The sequence below is a fragment of the Antedon mediterranea genome, chromosome 2 (assembly GCF_964355755.1).
Source record: "Antedon mediterranea chromosome 2, ecAntMedi1.1, whole genome shotgun sequence".
NCBI lineage: Eukaryota > Metazoa > Echinodermata > Crinoidea > Comatulida > Antedonidae > Antedon > Antedon mediterranea.
The window spans coordinates 18,732,624-18,748,250 of NC_092671.1; the positions used below are offsets into that span (position 1 = coordinate 18,732,624).

At 31.1% G+C, this 15,627-nt stretch overlaps 1 protein-coding gene across 9 annotated transcripts in view; it reads left to right on the forward strand.

Annotated features, from left to right (window-relative positions):
• Window positions 1–582: 582 nt before the first annotated feature.
• Window positions 583–15,627, forward strand: part of LOC140040658 (talin-1-like) — a 76,724-nt gene continuing 61,679 nt past the window's right edge. For 6 of the 9 annotated variants that reach the window (XM_072086751.1, XM_072086756.1, XM_072086752.1 and 3 more), the window contains exons 1-12: window positions 584–675; window positions 4,015–4,055; window positions 5,510–5,686; window positions 6,076–6,173; window positions 6,771–6,845; window positions 11,217–11,271; window positions 12,043–12,137; window positions 12,710–12,788; window positions 13,675–13,817; window positions 14,612–14,739; window positions 15,249–15,312; window positions 15,453–15,557. In XM_072086751.1, coding sequence (XP_071942852.1) covers window positions 5,545–5,686; window positions 6,076–6,173; window positions 6,771–6,845; window positions 11,217–11,271; window positions 12,043–12,137; window positions 12,710–12,788; window positions 13,675–13,817; window positions 14,612–14,739; window positions 15,249–15,312; window positions 15,453–15,557 — 984 coding nt within the window. In that variant the 5' untranslated portion in view covers window positions 584–675; window positions 4,015–4,055; window positions 5,510–5,544. Of the gene's footprint in view, window positions 676–4,014; window positions 4,056–5,509; window positions 5,687–6,075; window positions 6,174–6,770; window positions 6,846–11,216; window positions 11,272–12,042; window positions 12,138–12,709; window positions 12,789–13,674; window positions 13,818–14,611; window positions 14,740–15,248; window positions 15,313–15,452; window positions 15,558–15,627 lie in introns of all 9 variants that reach the window. The other 3 variants (XM_072086749.1, XM_072086754.1, XM_072086753.1) reach the window with 1 other exon arrangement.

Consider the following 15,627-nt stretch of genomic DNA (forward strand, 5'->3'; position numbering starts at 1 on the left):
ATTAACCTCTAAGTTCTAGTAAATTAGCTAGGTTTGTATGCGTGTAATGGAAATGTTGCTGTACAGTATTGCTTTCTCTATCTCTTGCTTTGTCGATGCACCATCGAAAAAAAGTTTTTGGAGGAGGAGAGGATGTTGTGTCGCCATTTCAATCTAAAATTGAAACTGTAAGCAGAGTCTTATCATTTTACCGGGGCCTGACGGTACCAATTTCATCTTCATGAGGATCTAAAACGGAAAGAACTGAAGCCTTATACATAAATTTCCGTCTGTTGGCGAATAATATTTTTTAGCAATTCTTTTTTAATATTTTTTATTAAAGGTGACTAATTTTATTTTCATAGGCCTCTGCACATGTTTGCCGATTTCTCCAAAAATAGTGATGGCGGGATAAAAATATGCCACACAGTAGTAATAACTGTCTGACATATTATATTACATGAAATTCCGAGAAACTTTAAAAAAAAACGAATAGAGTACTATCTTGTCACAATAAAAATCTATGTCCTCACAAAAAAAGTTTCACCAACTCAAATTATCATGAAATCAATTTTATTTATCTTCTTTTTGCGAACTTTGTCATACTTTATCGATGACGTCATTTGGTATTGCCAGCCATTTTGTTGGGAGTTGTTTCGCTGCGGCATTCCTGAGAGGGTTAACTTATTACATACAGTAAGTATATTTACTTTTCATTGCATTCATAGTTCCGTTATGGAAACCAAGTATATTAGCTGTTATTTTATTATCGTTTTTTTGCTGAATAGTTGCTGTTATTGACAATTAACTAGGCTAGGCTAGGCCTTGCCGTGACCTCTGCCAAGCCCATCTCATCAGGCAGCCATGCACGGCTAAACCTGCTATTGCGGGATGCGTCCACTTTCTTTGGATTATCATTCATGATTGTTTAGTGAAGCGAAAAACGGAAGGTTGTACTTCTTTTAAAAACATACCTTTGGTATTTTGTGTTATTGTGAGTAATTGGGTTGTCACCTACGTACATTGCTCCTTTTGGCCAGCCTAATGAATTTTGCGTCACTGTTCTGGGCTAAACCTAGTAAATAGTATTATTTAGGTAAAGTAAAGTAAGTAAAACAAATTGTAAAAACTATAAAAAAAATGAGGACTTGATTGAGCAATTTCTGTACTATTTATTGTCATTCCAGGAAGTGAGACTAAATTATGTGGTGTCTAGGACAGGTAGGGGCCTAGGCCCCTAGGCCTAGGTAGGAGCAAAAATATGATATAATCAATTATTAAATAGGCCCTAGTATTATGTTGAATAATTTAATTTTTCAATTTTAAACCTTTTCTTTTTTCACAAATTGTATTGTGTGAGCATCTGTTTAAAGCACAGCCTCTTTTGGCAAGTTTAAATAAAATGTAAATATATACTGTATATATTGTTGTTAAATGCCTTGATTATTGTTTATGCGTTTGTTTAGTTGAAAGAATAAAGCCTTGAAATAAAGCTTTGAGTAAACCTCAGTATCCAGGTGACCCTGTTACAACACATAACATCCTTCCTTAAAATATTCAATTACTTTATCATCATTTGTTCATAACTTCATGCATACAGTAGACCTAGATTAAGAATTAAATAGATCTAAAGTACTCATATTGAACAGGGTTTATTAGGCAGCTTGTTTAAACAACACACTTGACACAATACTCTGTGTCAAATCAACACAGTTTTTGAGATGACCCAACTCTCACAATACAGTAGAACCCATTGGAACCCATTGAAATGGTGTCTCCTAAATAAAGGGTGACCATTAGTTTTATTTTATCCCTCTTATTTGTTTCACTAAAAATTGTCCTCTTAATAGGGGTGTCCCTATTAATTTTTTGCAATTTTTTTCTTCTAGAAAATAAATAAAAGGAGTGAAAAGAGTGTTTTAGGGTCTAATTCAATAAACAGTACATGCCAACTTACCGTACCTTATTATTTTCTCATTCTAAGTTGAAAGTTTTCGTTATGGAAAATGTACCCTCTGCCTTCTACACTACTAATTCCCAACATAAAATTGAATAAAAGTATTTAGTAATAATGATGACAATTTAAACTAATTTATTACTAAAATTTCTTTCATACTTAATGCATTAATAATTAACCATTGCTCTATCTGTTAATTAATGATTCAGATTTGGTTTTAATGAAGCAAAAATTCTACTGAGAAATTAGAGATCAAACACACATAGATAAACCCTTTAATAAAGTGTTCTTGACAATATCTAACGTCAGCGATAATAATATTAAATATGCAGTGTTGATTCGATGAAGGAGAGAATTGTACATTAGGCTTGGTAGAAACTATTGATTAAGCATACAGTTTTGGAGATTTTTGTAGACCGAACTATTGAGTAATTGATTTCTTCTTCTTGATCTGCAGTTTTCTAAATGAATGAGTAGATTACTGTAGATATTTACTGTACAAAAATGAATTCATGATTAAAAGTAGTTCTGCATTGTATTTTACAGTACAATGTTGCAGTTACCAGTGTAAACAGTACTGTATGTGTTTATTACACTTTCATAGGTAAAGGATAAACCTTCATGCTTTCACTTTCACCATAGTGTACAGTAGTATAAGTTATTTTGATTGTTTGAATTGTGATAGACAATATAGACTACAAAACTTTTGGCCACTAAGAAAAAAATCCCTGTGACCATATTTACCAATGAAGATGAACAAATAAAATTTATGATGGTGGCTTGCCTCACTTTTTGGAGTGTTTGTAATTATTTTTCAATTTTGTTTGTGAATATCAAACTTATTTGCTGTATCTCTCAAGAAAAGACACAAACACAAAAATGTATTTAAACGCAATGCAAGTCATTTTGACCATCACAAGCAATGAATTATCTAAACTGTCAATTGTCATTGGTCAACTCACTTGTGTTGCGCTTACTCTACAGTACACTTGCATTTTGTCCTACTAAGAACCTAGCTTGAGAGAGATACTGTACAATATTTCTAGTGCTAGTGTTGGTGTACAAAACAATAATCCATGTCATCCAAAGCGTCACATAATTATGGTGAATTTGTTTTAATTGTTTAGTCCTGCATAGTATTACTGTATGGCCTATGATTTACTGTCAGAGCACAGTGTACAGACAGACCTCACCATGTGCAAGATTTTGAGACTTTGTTTCTGATAATAGCGGTGCCATCACATAAACATATCATCACCTGCGTTTATTTAACAATTTCAATTTAACATTTTAAAAAGATAATTAGTGATTGTACTGTTAAGAAGAGATTTATTTTAAATCCAGAATTCAGGCACCTTCACTACTATCTGTACAGCTTCCTGTTTTGGTGACCCATTGGTGTAGTGGCTCAGGATTGAAGAGACATGTGAACAAGTTATTCTGTTATCCTGTACATATACACTAGTGATTATTTTCTCCCATTTCAATGACTGATGCTACTATTGCATGGTCAGCTTCTCCCATTTCAATGACTGATGCTACTATTGCATGGTCAGCTTCTCCCATTTCAATGACTGATGCTACTATTGCATGGTCAGCTTCTCCCATTTCAATGACTGATGCTACTATTGCATGGTCAGCTTCTAAAAAAATTTTCAGCGCTGTATTTAAATGGCCATGAATATTGTGTGTTTGGCACATTTTTGCATACTGTAGCCTATGTAGCCTTTGGAATTCAATTCCAGATACTGTATAGTATTAAAGGACCCAAGATTAATTGTAGTTACTCCAGAAAAGTAGGTGTATTATAAATAGAACAGACGTTCTTTCAACTCATAAACATAGTCTCCCTATTCAACTCATACAGCCGTTATTTTTTATTACTGCAGTACTATAGTATACAGTATTACAGTATTAATCCATTTGCTGATGATACTGTACATGGTACTGTGTTACTGTTAGTTTCACGTTCTTCCTCGTCAAAATTTAGAGCCACCTTTTCCAAATAAATGTTTACCAAATTTGTTATTAAAATCCAATAAATCAAAATTTGAATGTTTTTTTTTTGTATTTTCCAGGAAGTGGACATTGTAAAAACCAAGAGACAGAAGTTCTTTATGTAAGTTTCATATTTACTTTTAAATAACAATTTAAATTGAATTAAGGAAATGTTGATCAATTAACAGGAGCCATTGAAAATATGTTTTTTTTTTTTTTGTAAATAGAAATTTGGTCTTTCACTAAAAATAAACATTAATTACAGTAAACAGTTTTAAAAATTGCAATTGTTCTGGCAGTACACGAAATTTTAAAAGGTGTATAGGTAGGTTGCTAGAAAAATACAAAGATTTTTTCTACTGCAGTGGAGAAATGTTAACTTTATATACTTTGGTTTTTTTTCTGTTCAAAGCAACATTATTATTAATAATTCAAGGGCTTAACCTAGACTCTTTTTAAATCCCTTTTTTTAGTTTTTAGTTTAGTCTGCTGCAAAAAATTAACTGATTATGATTCATGAATAAATTAACCTCAATTTATTGGCATCAAAAACAGCACAAATGAAGATAATGGTTAAAAACACCCAATAATAGATTGGGGATTAGAACACCATTTATTTTAAGTTATTGCTGTGCAACTTTTAGCTGCAAAGCAAAATAAGGGTTATTTTATTGATAGCTGGCTTTGACCTCATGATCAAATTGCATTTTGGGTATGTAATGTTATAATGACCAACCACTAACTTGTTATTTGGGAGCCAACATTTATTTTTCTGTTTATTCGACGCTAAGCAGCACAGACGGGCCCTTAGTGTAGCTGTTCTTCCCACTTTGATGTTCAATCAGTTGTCTCAAGAAGGGTAATTCTATACCTTACACTTCCTTTGTGGGTTCAACGGGGAACATTAGCACAGGAAGTTTGTATTCCTTGAAACTCTCCTATAGCCATATGTCTAGATATAGCCATTTTGCCCTTTAAACTCCATTATAATCTAACATGCAATATTGTTATCTCATCACCATCTCTATGAAAAATATATTACTATTACTTTACAAGCACAGGCAATTAGTTTTTAATACTGTACATGTGTTTAATTTGAACTAACTAAACATTTTATCTTGTCATTTTCACATGAAATTGTGTCACCAGGACACAAAATAAATGTTGCCCTCGCGCAACCAATGTCTACAATTTGGTTGCCCCAAACAATTTTGACATGCCCATGTTTTTGTGAACATCAGTTGCAACATACAAAAACTATCATTTACTCATTTTGGGATTTGAAAGAATTTGTGTACAAAGTTGTTGAGGTTAATGCATTTTAGAGTATGATACAGTGCCGTCTTATTAAATTATTCTGATTAAAGAAATAGTCCTTTTATTTACATTAATACAAAGTCTTTAAAAATGTTAAATATTCATATTCTATTTTAATGTTGTTTTGAATAAGTTCAGTATGCAAATTGTATTTTAATATAATACAAATTTGTGTTCTTGTGCGAGATTTAGATTATTTAAATATGCATTAGATATAACTATATTTTTATCAGGACTGTGTCTTATTGTTCATTGCAGTTTGATAGAGTGGAGAGTGTAACTCATCTTTCAGCATGGCTCTCACACTCAAGATAAACATAGTGCATGCCGGGAGTACAAAGACGATGCAGTTTAACCCAGGATCGATTGTGTATGATGTCTTGCGAATGATTCGAGAAAAGAATGCAGAAGCTGGATTAACCGGGGGACAACAAGGTATTCAGACAGCAATTTTTTTGTGTATAATGTATTTTAATAATACGTTATTCCTAATAGCGCTTAATGTACAGAGCGCTTCACATTATAACCCTGGTAATTTGTTGGATCTGGCAAACTCTTGCAATATTTCCATTCTCATCTATTAATAATTAATATAATATTAGTATAATTGTCATAATGGTGCAGGCCTGATGGACAGTTGATGTGTCATGCTGTTGGGTAAACTCTAGTAATGAAAGTTTACAAAAATGTTGTATAAAATAAAAAGTGTTGACCACATTACATATTGTTTTTTTGCCATTATGATATTTTTCAATAATAAATTCAAAACAAGTTTGGTAATTGAACTGCATTTTATTATTTTTATTATAATTTTTCTCCCATAGTCAATGAATATGGTCTATTTCTGGCTGATGATGATCCATTAAAAGGTGTTTGGCTTGAGTCTGGGAAAACGTTAGAGCATTACCTATTGCGGCATGGAGTAAGTACTTAATCCTGACCCTTGTAGCTTTAAACCACTACAATCATACTGTACATATTTAAATTCTCTTTCCATGCTAATTATAGCTTCAATTACCTGCCAATAAATGCTGATTTTTATTGCTTAGTGTATTGTTCTCAGGTAATACAGAAAATTTGTCGGAAACGGAGATAAATAAAATAAAGAAAGACAAAAATACAGACTACATAAAATTATGGCTTGGCCTAAAATTATAAAAAAGCCTCCAGTAAAACAAAAGAATTGTGGACGAATCAACAACTCATACCACGAAAAGCTCTGCATTTTTTTCAACTGTGTAAAAAATGTTCAAATACAGCGTTGTGGTCTGTTTTTATGAAACGTTTCGTTCACTCATGTGATGTTTTTGTGTTTGTAAGACCACACACAAATTTAGAATGAAAAAACAGTTTTTTTGGGTGGAAGGCAGTATCATGCCATGTGACCAAAAAATCTAGGTACTTCTATTGGCAGCCCTTTTGTCATTGACCTGATTTAAAAAATTAAAATTACCTTCTTAGCTATGTTCTATATTGTAGAAAGACAAAAAAGACATTCAAATATTTGTTTATTCTACAGGACATGTTAGAATATAGAAAGAAGATTCGACCTCTCAGGGTCAAACTATTGGATGGATCAATTAAAACTGTATTGGTAAGTACTAATTTTTTATTTTTACCATTGTCTTTTGGCCTAAAAAAAAACAAAGATCAAAGACTCTAATTAAATCCCTCAGTTTAATAATTCTACAGACATTCTATTAACCTTATCAAAATGTAATCTACGATGAGAATATAGATTGACAAATGTTTGTAAATATTGTGTGTAAACAATTTTTGATTGAGTTACTTTGAAGTTGATGGTTTGTTTATTTACTTTTACTTAATTTACTGTCTTATAATATAATTACTAAGAGAACTATTCATATTGTTGACAAACCACAGTCCAGTATTGCTATGTTATTCTAATTCATTTTAATTTGTTTCTAGTTGAACATTTTGCAATACACTCAAAACAGTACTCGGTTTGAAGTAGAAAATTGAGTTTTTATCAAACTTTTAGCATTATATTTTTAGATTCGATAAAAATTAATGTTATACTGTGCACCTACAGACAAAAAATGAAGTGGTTAATGTTATGTAATCGCTAACCTTTCTCCTTTCAATATTAATGTCTAGTATTATCTATCTTTAGTCATCTTCATTGCCTCTTCCATCATTCATGACTCCTCCTCACCTTCATAATCTTCATCCAGCAATTCAACTTTAGCAGCATTTCATCATACTGTCATTTTCTAGCATCTTATAGTCCTCTAATCACCTGTAATAGTTTGTGACAATGTACATGTGGCGTCAATTTCTATGAATTATTTTATATTTGATAATTATGCTTCAACGTATCCTGTCTAAATTACTTTAACAGCCTTCGCTCAATTTGTAATTAGCTTCATTGTAGAATTTGTGCTTATAGACAAATCAGTATATCATTACAATAAATGAACAGTATTTGTTATTCGGTAGCCTGAGTATAGTGTGTTACTGTTATTGTTAATATACTGTACATGTACTTTCCCCAGTTAGAAAAGAGTATAGATATAAATTATAATGGAATATGTTTGGTGATTTCACACCAATAACCCATTAGTACAGAGACTTTCTTCAGGTGGATTCATTCTTGTGGTGAATTGGTTGGTATACCAACATGGCTCATGTGCAGGTTAACCTGCACATGAGCCATGCTGTACACAGAAACACTGCTCTAGCCTCATCCCTTCTTATCTCTATCATCTTGTTATACCCTCCTTTCTACAGTATCGCTATATCCAGTCTATCTACCAACACTGCCATCTCCTAAATTTCCTGTCTGCTATGTCCTTACCTCTTCATATAGTATCTGCTACCCGACTCCATACCTACAATACTAAGCATGGAGTTGCTCCATGTCCTACGCTATTTTCCCACTTCCAGTTCATATCCTCCTACCTTATTTACTATGAACTACTGTACAATATTCCACAACCTCCCAATTCCTATCCATATTAATCTAATATCTCCTATCCTATCCTATACCTGTACTCCTATGCCTATCCATACTTCCTGTCTCCTACCCAATGATACCAACTGTATACTCCCTATCCGCTAATTCCATATTCCTGATTCTAAATTCCTATTCCTAATTCTCAGAATTTGAGTAATATAATTGTCAATGACAAGGATGTGTTAAATAAAATTTATCAATAATGTTGTTTTGTATGAATGAAATAAAATCAAATATTACCTACTGTAATATCAACCATATTAAATATTCCCACCAATTAGCAATAGAATAAACTTTACAGTATGTGTGCTTATTTTTTATAACATATTATAACTATACTGTATAACAAGCATGTTTTAATCGTTAAAAGTGTCCAATTGGCGAATTTGTCGACTTCAAACTTGATATTGCATTGTAATGAGTTTGACAATTATGGTGAATGTGCTTTAACTTTGTAGCATCATCTGATGTTATCAATATTAATGACACTATATCTGATCATCTTTCATAAAGCAATAACTTTTAAATCCTAAAAGGTCACGACCTCACTTAACAACAATTGATTATCCTCTAATACTGACATGTTCTTGATGGCAACTTAATTTGTTTCCTAGTATAGTATAGTGAACACTTGCTTAAAATGTTATGTAAAATGTTCATTGAATAGTTGTATCTAGATATAAGTATAGTTTTCAGTGTTCAAAGTCAAATTTGTTAACACTGTATTATAAAGTTTATTCCTGTTTCTTCATTAATATTCAGTGTTTGTATCATTACTTTGTAACTTGTGCTGTCAACGCACTAAAAATCATAGTGCGTCACATCAAATCTCATAATTTCTAATCCTAGCTTTAATAACCAGCTCACTAATTCATTTAGGAAATATTACTGTATTGAATACACTGAGCAGCAAGGCTATGCACTTTAGCTATGATATTGTACAGTAGTATTAGTATGAGTATTCAGCCCATAGGGAAAATGGAAGAATTTATGTTTATTGCTTATGTTATTGTTAATTAAGTAGAATTACTAATTCTCTATATCAATGGTTTATTGAGGGGATTTCCCTTTACTGTAAATATACAACCTACTGTAATTTGCACAAAAATAAAAATTGTTCTCACATTTTGGACGAGCTCACAATCATTCAACTGATTGTGTAAGATACTAGTCTATAGGCCTAATTCTTCTGAGAAAGAGAATATGTATTTTTTAATACTGTATTTTTAAAGAAATTTCAGTATTTTGTTGCCTGCAGAAACAGGTCTACATAAAAGAATTAAAATACTCCAATTGATTGGTCTCATTTTCCTTTAAAATTAGTTTGCAGAAAACAATTTTGATATGTTTAACCGAAAACTAGCCCTAAAAAAGTATAAGTGTCATAATGTGTAAATAATATAGTGTACAGTAAATATTAGAAATTATCTTGAAGTTCGTTCTAATTCTGTTAATTAATCAATCATTAATAAGTTTTTGAAATGGCTGTCTATTTGAATTTAGCAGTACTTCAGAGATTTGACCAAGGAAATTTGAACATTACACATTTAGGGGTTGTGTCGTAACCTTGGAGATAAATTAATGGATTTTTTTTTTAGATTTGAAAACCGTGCAAAATCTAAAAATTATCTAAAGCAGTTTTTTTGAATGTGAGTATCTGCTTAACAGGTGCTTAACAATTTTGTACTTGGAACAAATGTTTATTAAATTTAGAAATTTACTCAACATGATGCTACAAGTTCATTCTATGCATCAACATGACTTCTATATTGCCATGGTTACTTTATTATAACCTTTGAACCTATAAGAATATGTTGTATTCGATTTCATCACCAAGATGTGAAGTTAACCTACAATCATGATTAATATCATAGTTGTTATTAATGTGATGATACCCCATAGAGTAGAAGATATTTATGTAGTAATCGCAGTGATTGTCTCCTCCAGGCAAAGAACTCTAAAGGATTATCTGCGTCTTAGAATATGCTTTTGCATAAAATCTTAATTCTGAGAAATCATGGTCATTATTCTTGACCTTCAAATTTTTAATTTAAAAAAAATTACTAATCACACGATTATTTTTAACATCAAAGAATTAAACAATACAAACTTAATTATACTACATGGTAATTTACATCACATTTTATAGATAAAATATTAAAAATTCACTAAAAAAAAAAACCAACCAACAAATTAGTATTCCTTTTTTGACAAATAATAATAAATGTGCTTTAGTTTAAAAACTATATTAATATTTTAATTTATGAACTTGAGAAGATAGATTGTTTGTTGTTTAATTAAAGTATATTGTTCTTATCATTATCAACTACTGGGTTAATTATGCCCATTGATATCAATGTTTATACCAATTCAGTGACATCGTCAATGACATACCTGCTGGCTTGTTATTAAACAGTGTGATGTGCATACATTAGTAGTACTAGGCCTGTAGGGCTTTAGGTTCAGTCAAGTTTAAACTCAGAGTTCAGTTTTAATTTTGATGAATTAAACTTTACTGTTTTTTCAAATAGACCCATTTAATAAACCCATTATTAATATTAGTTAATAATTAATAAACCCAATTGTTTATTTTAATGTTTTGCTTTTGTTTATTAGTTTATTTTTTAAAATTATATACAGTATTGTTAAATTATAGATTAAAATTGTTTTTATTTAGAGTGATAACAATTTTGTATTTATTGTTTGATAATTCAGGTACAAATGATTACTGTATGAACAAATATAATCCTATGGTATAATCCAGGATAAATTTAGATACATATACTGGGCTTCAATAATTAAGTTCTATTGTCAATGCAATACAAGTATAATCCCCACTCTATAATTCTCCTTAAATGTTTTATCCACTGATTAATACATGTTCATTAATCTAACGTTTTATTTTCTGTTATTATTATTTTTGCAATCATGTTACAAGAATTTCATGGTTAGGCATTGCTATAATATACTGCATTTCCCTCTTGACAGATTGATGACAGTAACACAGTGAGTCAGATGTTGATCACAATTAGTACCAAATTAGGTAAGTTAGCAAACGGTAATAAAGGTACACTGGTATTTACTCTAAGGCTTTATTAAATAAATAGAAAACTACCTTTGCTAATCTGGAGAGGTTTAGGTTCAATCACCTACAGGTTATTTTGCTTTGTTACATATTATGTTTGTTTCAGATTCATTTAGATTTGTATCAGCTGTTTAGTATAAATCTATTAATCAATTATTAATATTATTAGTTTCAATGTATCGTCAACATTTAAATCTTAAAATACATTCTGACATGCATAGTTTTTGTAAAACCATCTCGAGTGGAGTTGTGGCCTGGTGGTTATGATGCTTGGCTACCACTCCAAGGGTCCTGGGTTCAAGTCACGGCACATGTCAGGATTTTTTCTAAGGACAAAATTACATCTCCCCTCACAAAGACTTGGAATAAGACTTTATTTAGAGTATCTTGTGTATATGTTTGTTTTGTAAAACTCTGAGGGTCCCTAATGATCAGCCATTGCTGGATGGATTATCCTTATTATATATGGTGTTAAAAAAACAAAATTCTCTACATCTGAATTTTAAAAGCAAAAGTTTACATCCTATTAGGACCACTTTATGAGGGCTCTGTTAAAGCCTGTTTCAAATCGTGCCATGTACACTTCTTGTTGGCACCAACCATTGAGGTAGTACATGCTTCTAATCTCTTTAGGCAATGAAACATGAAGGGACAAACATACAAACAAAATGTATAGATGTTTTGTAATAAATACTATATTTTTATTACTATTGTTTTTTTAATTTAAAGGAATCACAAATTATGATGAATATTCATTATGTCGTGACCCAGTTGAAGAGGAAGTTAAGAAAGAGGCCACCCTGAACAGATCAACACTTAAAAAGGTTAGTTGCAAATAGTACAGAAATTGTCAAGTCAAGATGCTGAGCCATTAAAACAGAGGCACTGCAAACCATAATCGTAATATCAACACAGGTTTAGTTTTTCGGCAATGTTGTGGTGGTTGAACAAATCTTCTCAGATAAGGACTTAAAACTGATGGTCTTTTTAATCCAACTTGTGTGCACTTAAAAGAATCAAGTGCATCTTTCAGAAAGATAGGGTATTCAGGTATTTCATCCCCTGTTGTTAATCACTGAATTGGGTTAACGACTTACAAAAAACACAAGTGTGACCCTATTGCCATATAAGAGGACTTAACTTAAAATAACTAAAACCTAATGTCGCACTTATTAACAATGGGCCACATTCAGAAAATCTTCTGTTTTCAAACTTTTTGCTTTATTTGCCTACTGAACAACAAATATGATGTTATTAAATGAGCAGTTACATTGATCAGTTTATTATTGTTAAATTGATTGTGGATGAATATGAATGTTTTCAGGTTATTTCTGAATTATTTTGGAATGTTGTTATTATTTTTGATCAGTTATTAGATTTTTATTTTCATTCATAGGAAAAAGCATCTGCATTGCAACAAAGAGATGAAAAGAGGATGCAAGAACTGAGAAAGAAACATCACACTGATGATGAACGTAAGTATGACAAAAGTGTATAAAAAATTCTGAACCATAATACATAATGATAGTAATTATGTAGTGGTAATTTTTTATGTGGACTAATATCAGTCTATAATAAATGCTTTTAGAACTGAGTCTATGCCATGGTTATCAAAATGCCAACTAATGGAAACGATTATTGAACCCATTATTTAAATTTTGATAGCCTAGATACATATTTATGCATACATTATTATAATAGTAATTATCAGAACTAAACTAATACTGTAAAACAAATTGATTCTTTCATTTCTTATGAAATAAAAACTGAAGCGATGTCTGGCTGATTTGTGTGTGTGCTTAGACAGATGATTAAAACCTTGTCTGAATAAACAATATGTCTCCATCAAAACTAAACTCTTTGTCTGGCATTGAAGGTGATAATTAGATTTCATAATTACCCAGCCTTTCTCTAATTGTTTTGAACTTTGAACTTTTGATTTTCTGTTGTAGCTAAAAAGTTCTTTTTATCTGACAATAGGGAATTTTATAACTGATTAAATCAAAAACATGATTTTAGAGTTGTCAGTTGATAGTGTTCAGCTTTACAATTTAGTTTAAATTGTATTTTTTTTAATGTATATCTGTGTTGTGTAGATATTTCCAAAATGTTTACTATAAGTATAATGCTTTTTACCAAAATAAAATAGAACCACTCCTTTCAAGTACAATAGAACCACTCCTTTGGGAAACTTCTATTCAGGAGATGCCCTATTAGTATTATATTAATGAAATGTTTTAACACTAATGGCCAAGTGCTATTCAGGGAACATCCTAATTAAAGAGACTTTGCTTGGTACTCTATGTGTCCCCTTAAATAATGGTTATACTGTATAAAACAAGAAATATTGCTTTATTTCAGTGGAGTGGCTAGATCACACACGCACATTACGTGAACAAGGTGTACCCGACACGGAGCATCTCATCTTCCGAAGAAAATATTTCTTTTCCGATCAAAATGTTGACAGACGTGATCCAGTCCAGCTTAATCTTCTTTATGTCCAGGTAAATTATAAAAAAAACCATGTTTAGCAATCAACCAGCAGTAAAATTGAGTTGTATTGGCAGCAGAAACAGGATAAAATTGCAGTAACCAGTTAAATGACAACATACGTGATAACCAGAAATGGTGTTTACGTTAGGGATACTAATACAGATACAGCTTGAAATTGACGGTTAAAAACACCCAATCGATTCAGTTTTAGAAAGCCATTTAACTGGTTATTGCTGTGTTTAACTTTATGCTGCAACGCAAAATATGTTTATTTTTATACCAATGACTACAGTCCAGTAACGTTTGAATTGACCGGCAGAGCACATTGTAATGCTAATGATTTTCGTCGACAACCATACAATGATTTACACGGTTATTTAGGAGCAATACAATATATTATATTTATTTTGAAATAAACGGTTTATTCTTCACTATGCAGAAGATACAGACCCATTGAAGCAGGAACTGTCGCAGAATATTAACAGAAATAAAACAACTTACTAATTTTATTTTTGAGAAAGCAATTATTTATTAATAATTAATGGGTAATGAACAATATAACTAATAGATGTTATAATAATGTTTCATGGGTCAAGTCAGAAATGTTCTTAACGATTCGGCAAGAAATTATACATGGACAGACAAACAAGCAGTGTAACGGGTAAAATATGAATGTAACAGATTTGATTAATTTTTTCTACCATTATCAAACATACCAAATACTTTACAGTTTTCCTTTTCAGTCTTTTTTCACACATTTATTTTTAATTTATTTTTAATATTATTAATAATTTTTATCTTTTAGTCGAGAGATGCTATTTTAAACGGTACACATCCTTGTTCATTAGATGAAGCCATCAAGTTGGCAGGGACTATGTGTCAAATCCAGTATGGTGATCACATGGAGCATAAACATAAACCTGGATTCTTAGAGTAAGCAACTGCTTGATTTTAAATTGTATCATGTAATAAAGCTCTGCCTACACAATCAAACTAGTTATAAAAAAAATGTGCTTTGCCCAAAGATGGGAGTGGTATGACATCATTGTGTCCATACATTTTTTGCCACTTTTAAAATATTTGATAGTGTAGACAGCTTTATAATAATAATAATAATATCCTGGAATCATAAAGCATAATAATAATATTGTGAAACCTCTAAGCCCTGTACATATATTATTACCCTGGTAATTTTTGGATCAGACACATACGTAAATATACTCTCATATTGCAGCTAGTAATTATCGCAAAGTTGTGTCTTGACCAATACTAGGTACCCATTTGTACACATGGATGTACCTAGATTAGAATTGCTTTTTCTATTGAATCTTTCTGTACTTTTATTTATGATGACCAATCACAGAATCTAAAATCATTCAAGCCAAGCAATTCAGAATTGTACTCTTACAGTACATTGATCCTCATGTCTTGTCTTTTTCTAGTTTAAAAGATTTTATGCCAAAAGAATATGTCAAAGTAAAAGGAGTGGAAAAGAAGATCTTTCAGGTATAAACCTTATCATTTGAGTACATTTTACATTTATCAGCAACTGAAATGGCCTAAAGACTGATTTTGTTAATCTTTATTTTTGTGGGAAATACATCTTTAATGTTCTCATTCAATAATATAATATATTGCTTTTGTAGGAGCACCGTGAATTACATGGAGTTAGTGAGTTAGACACAAAAGTGAGATACACTCAGCTCTGTCGCTCTTTGAAGACATATGGTATCACTTTTTTTCTTGTCAAGGTAAATATTCAAGATTGTGTTAGAATAAGGAGGATTATTAATAAAATAAAAATATATACATTTGATTCCT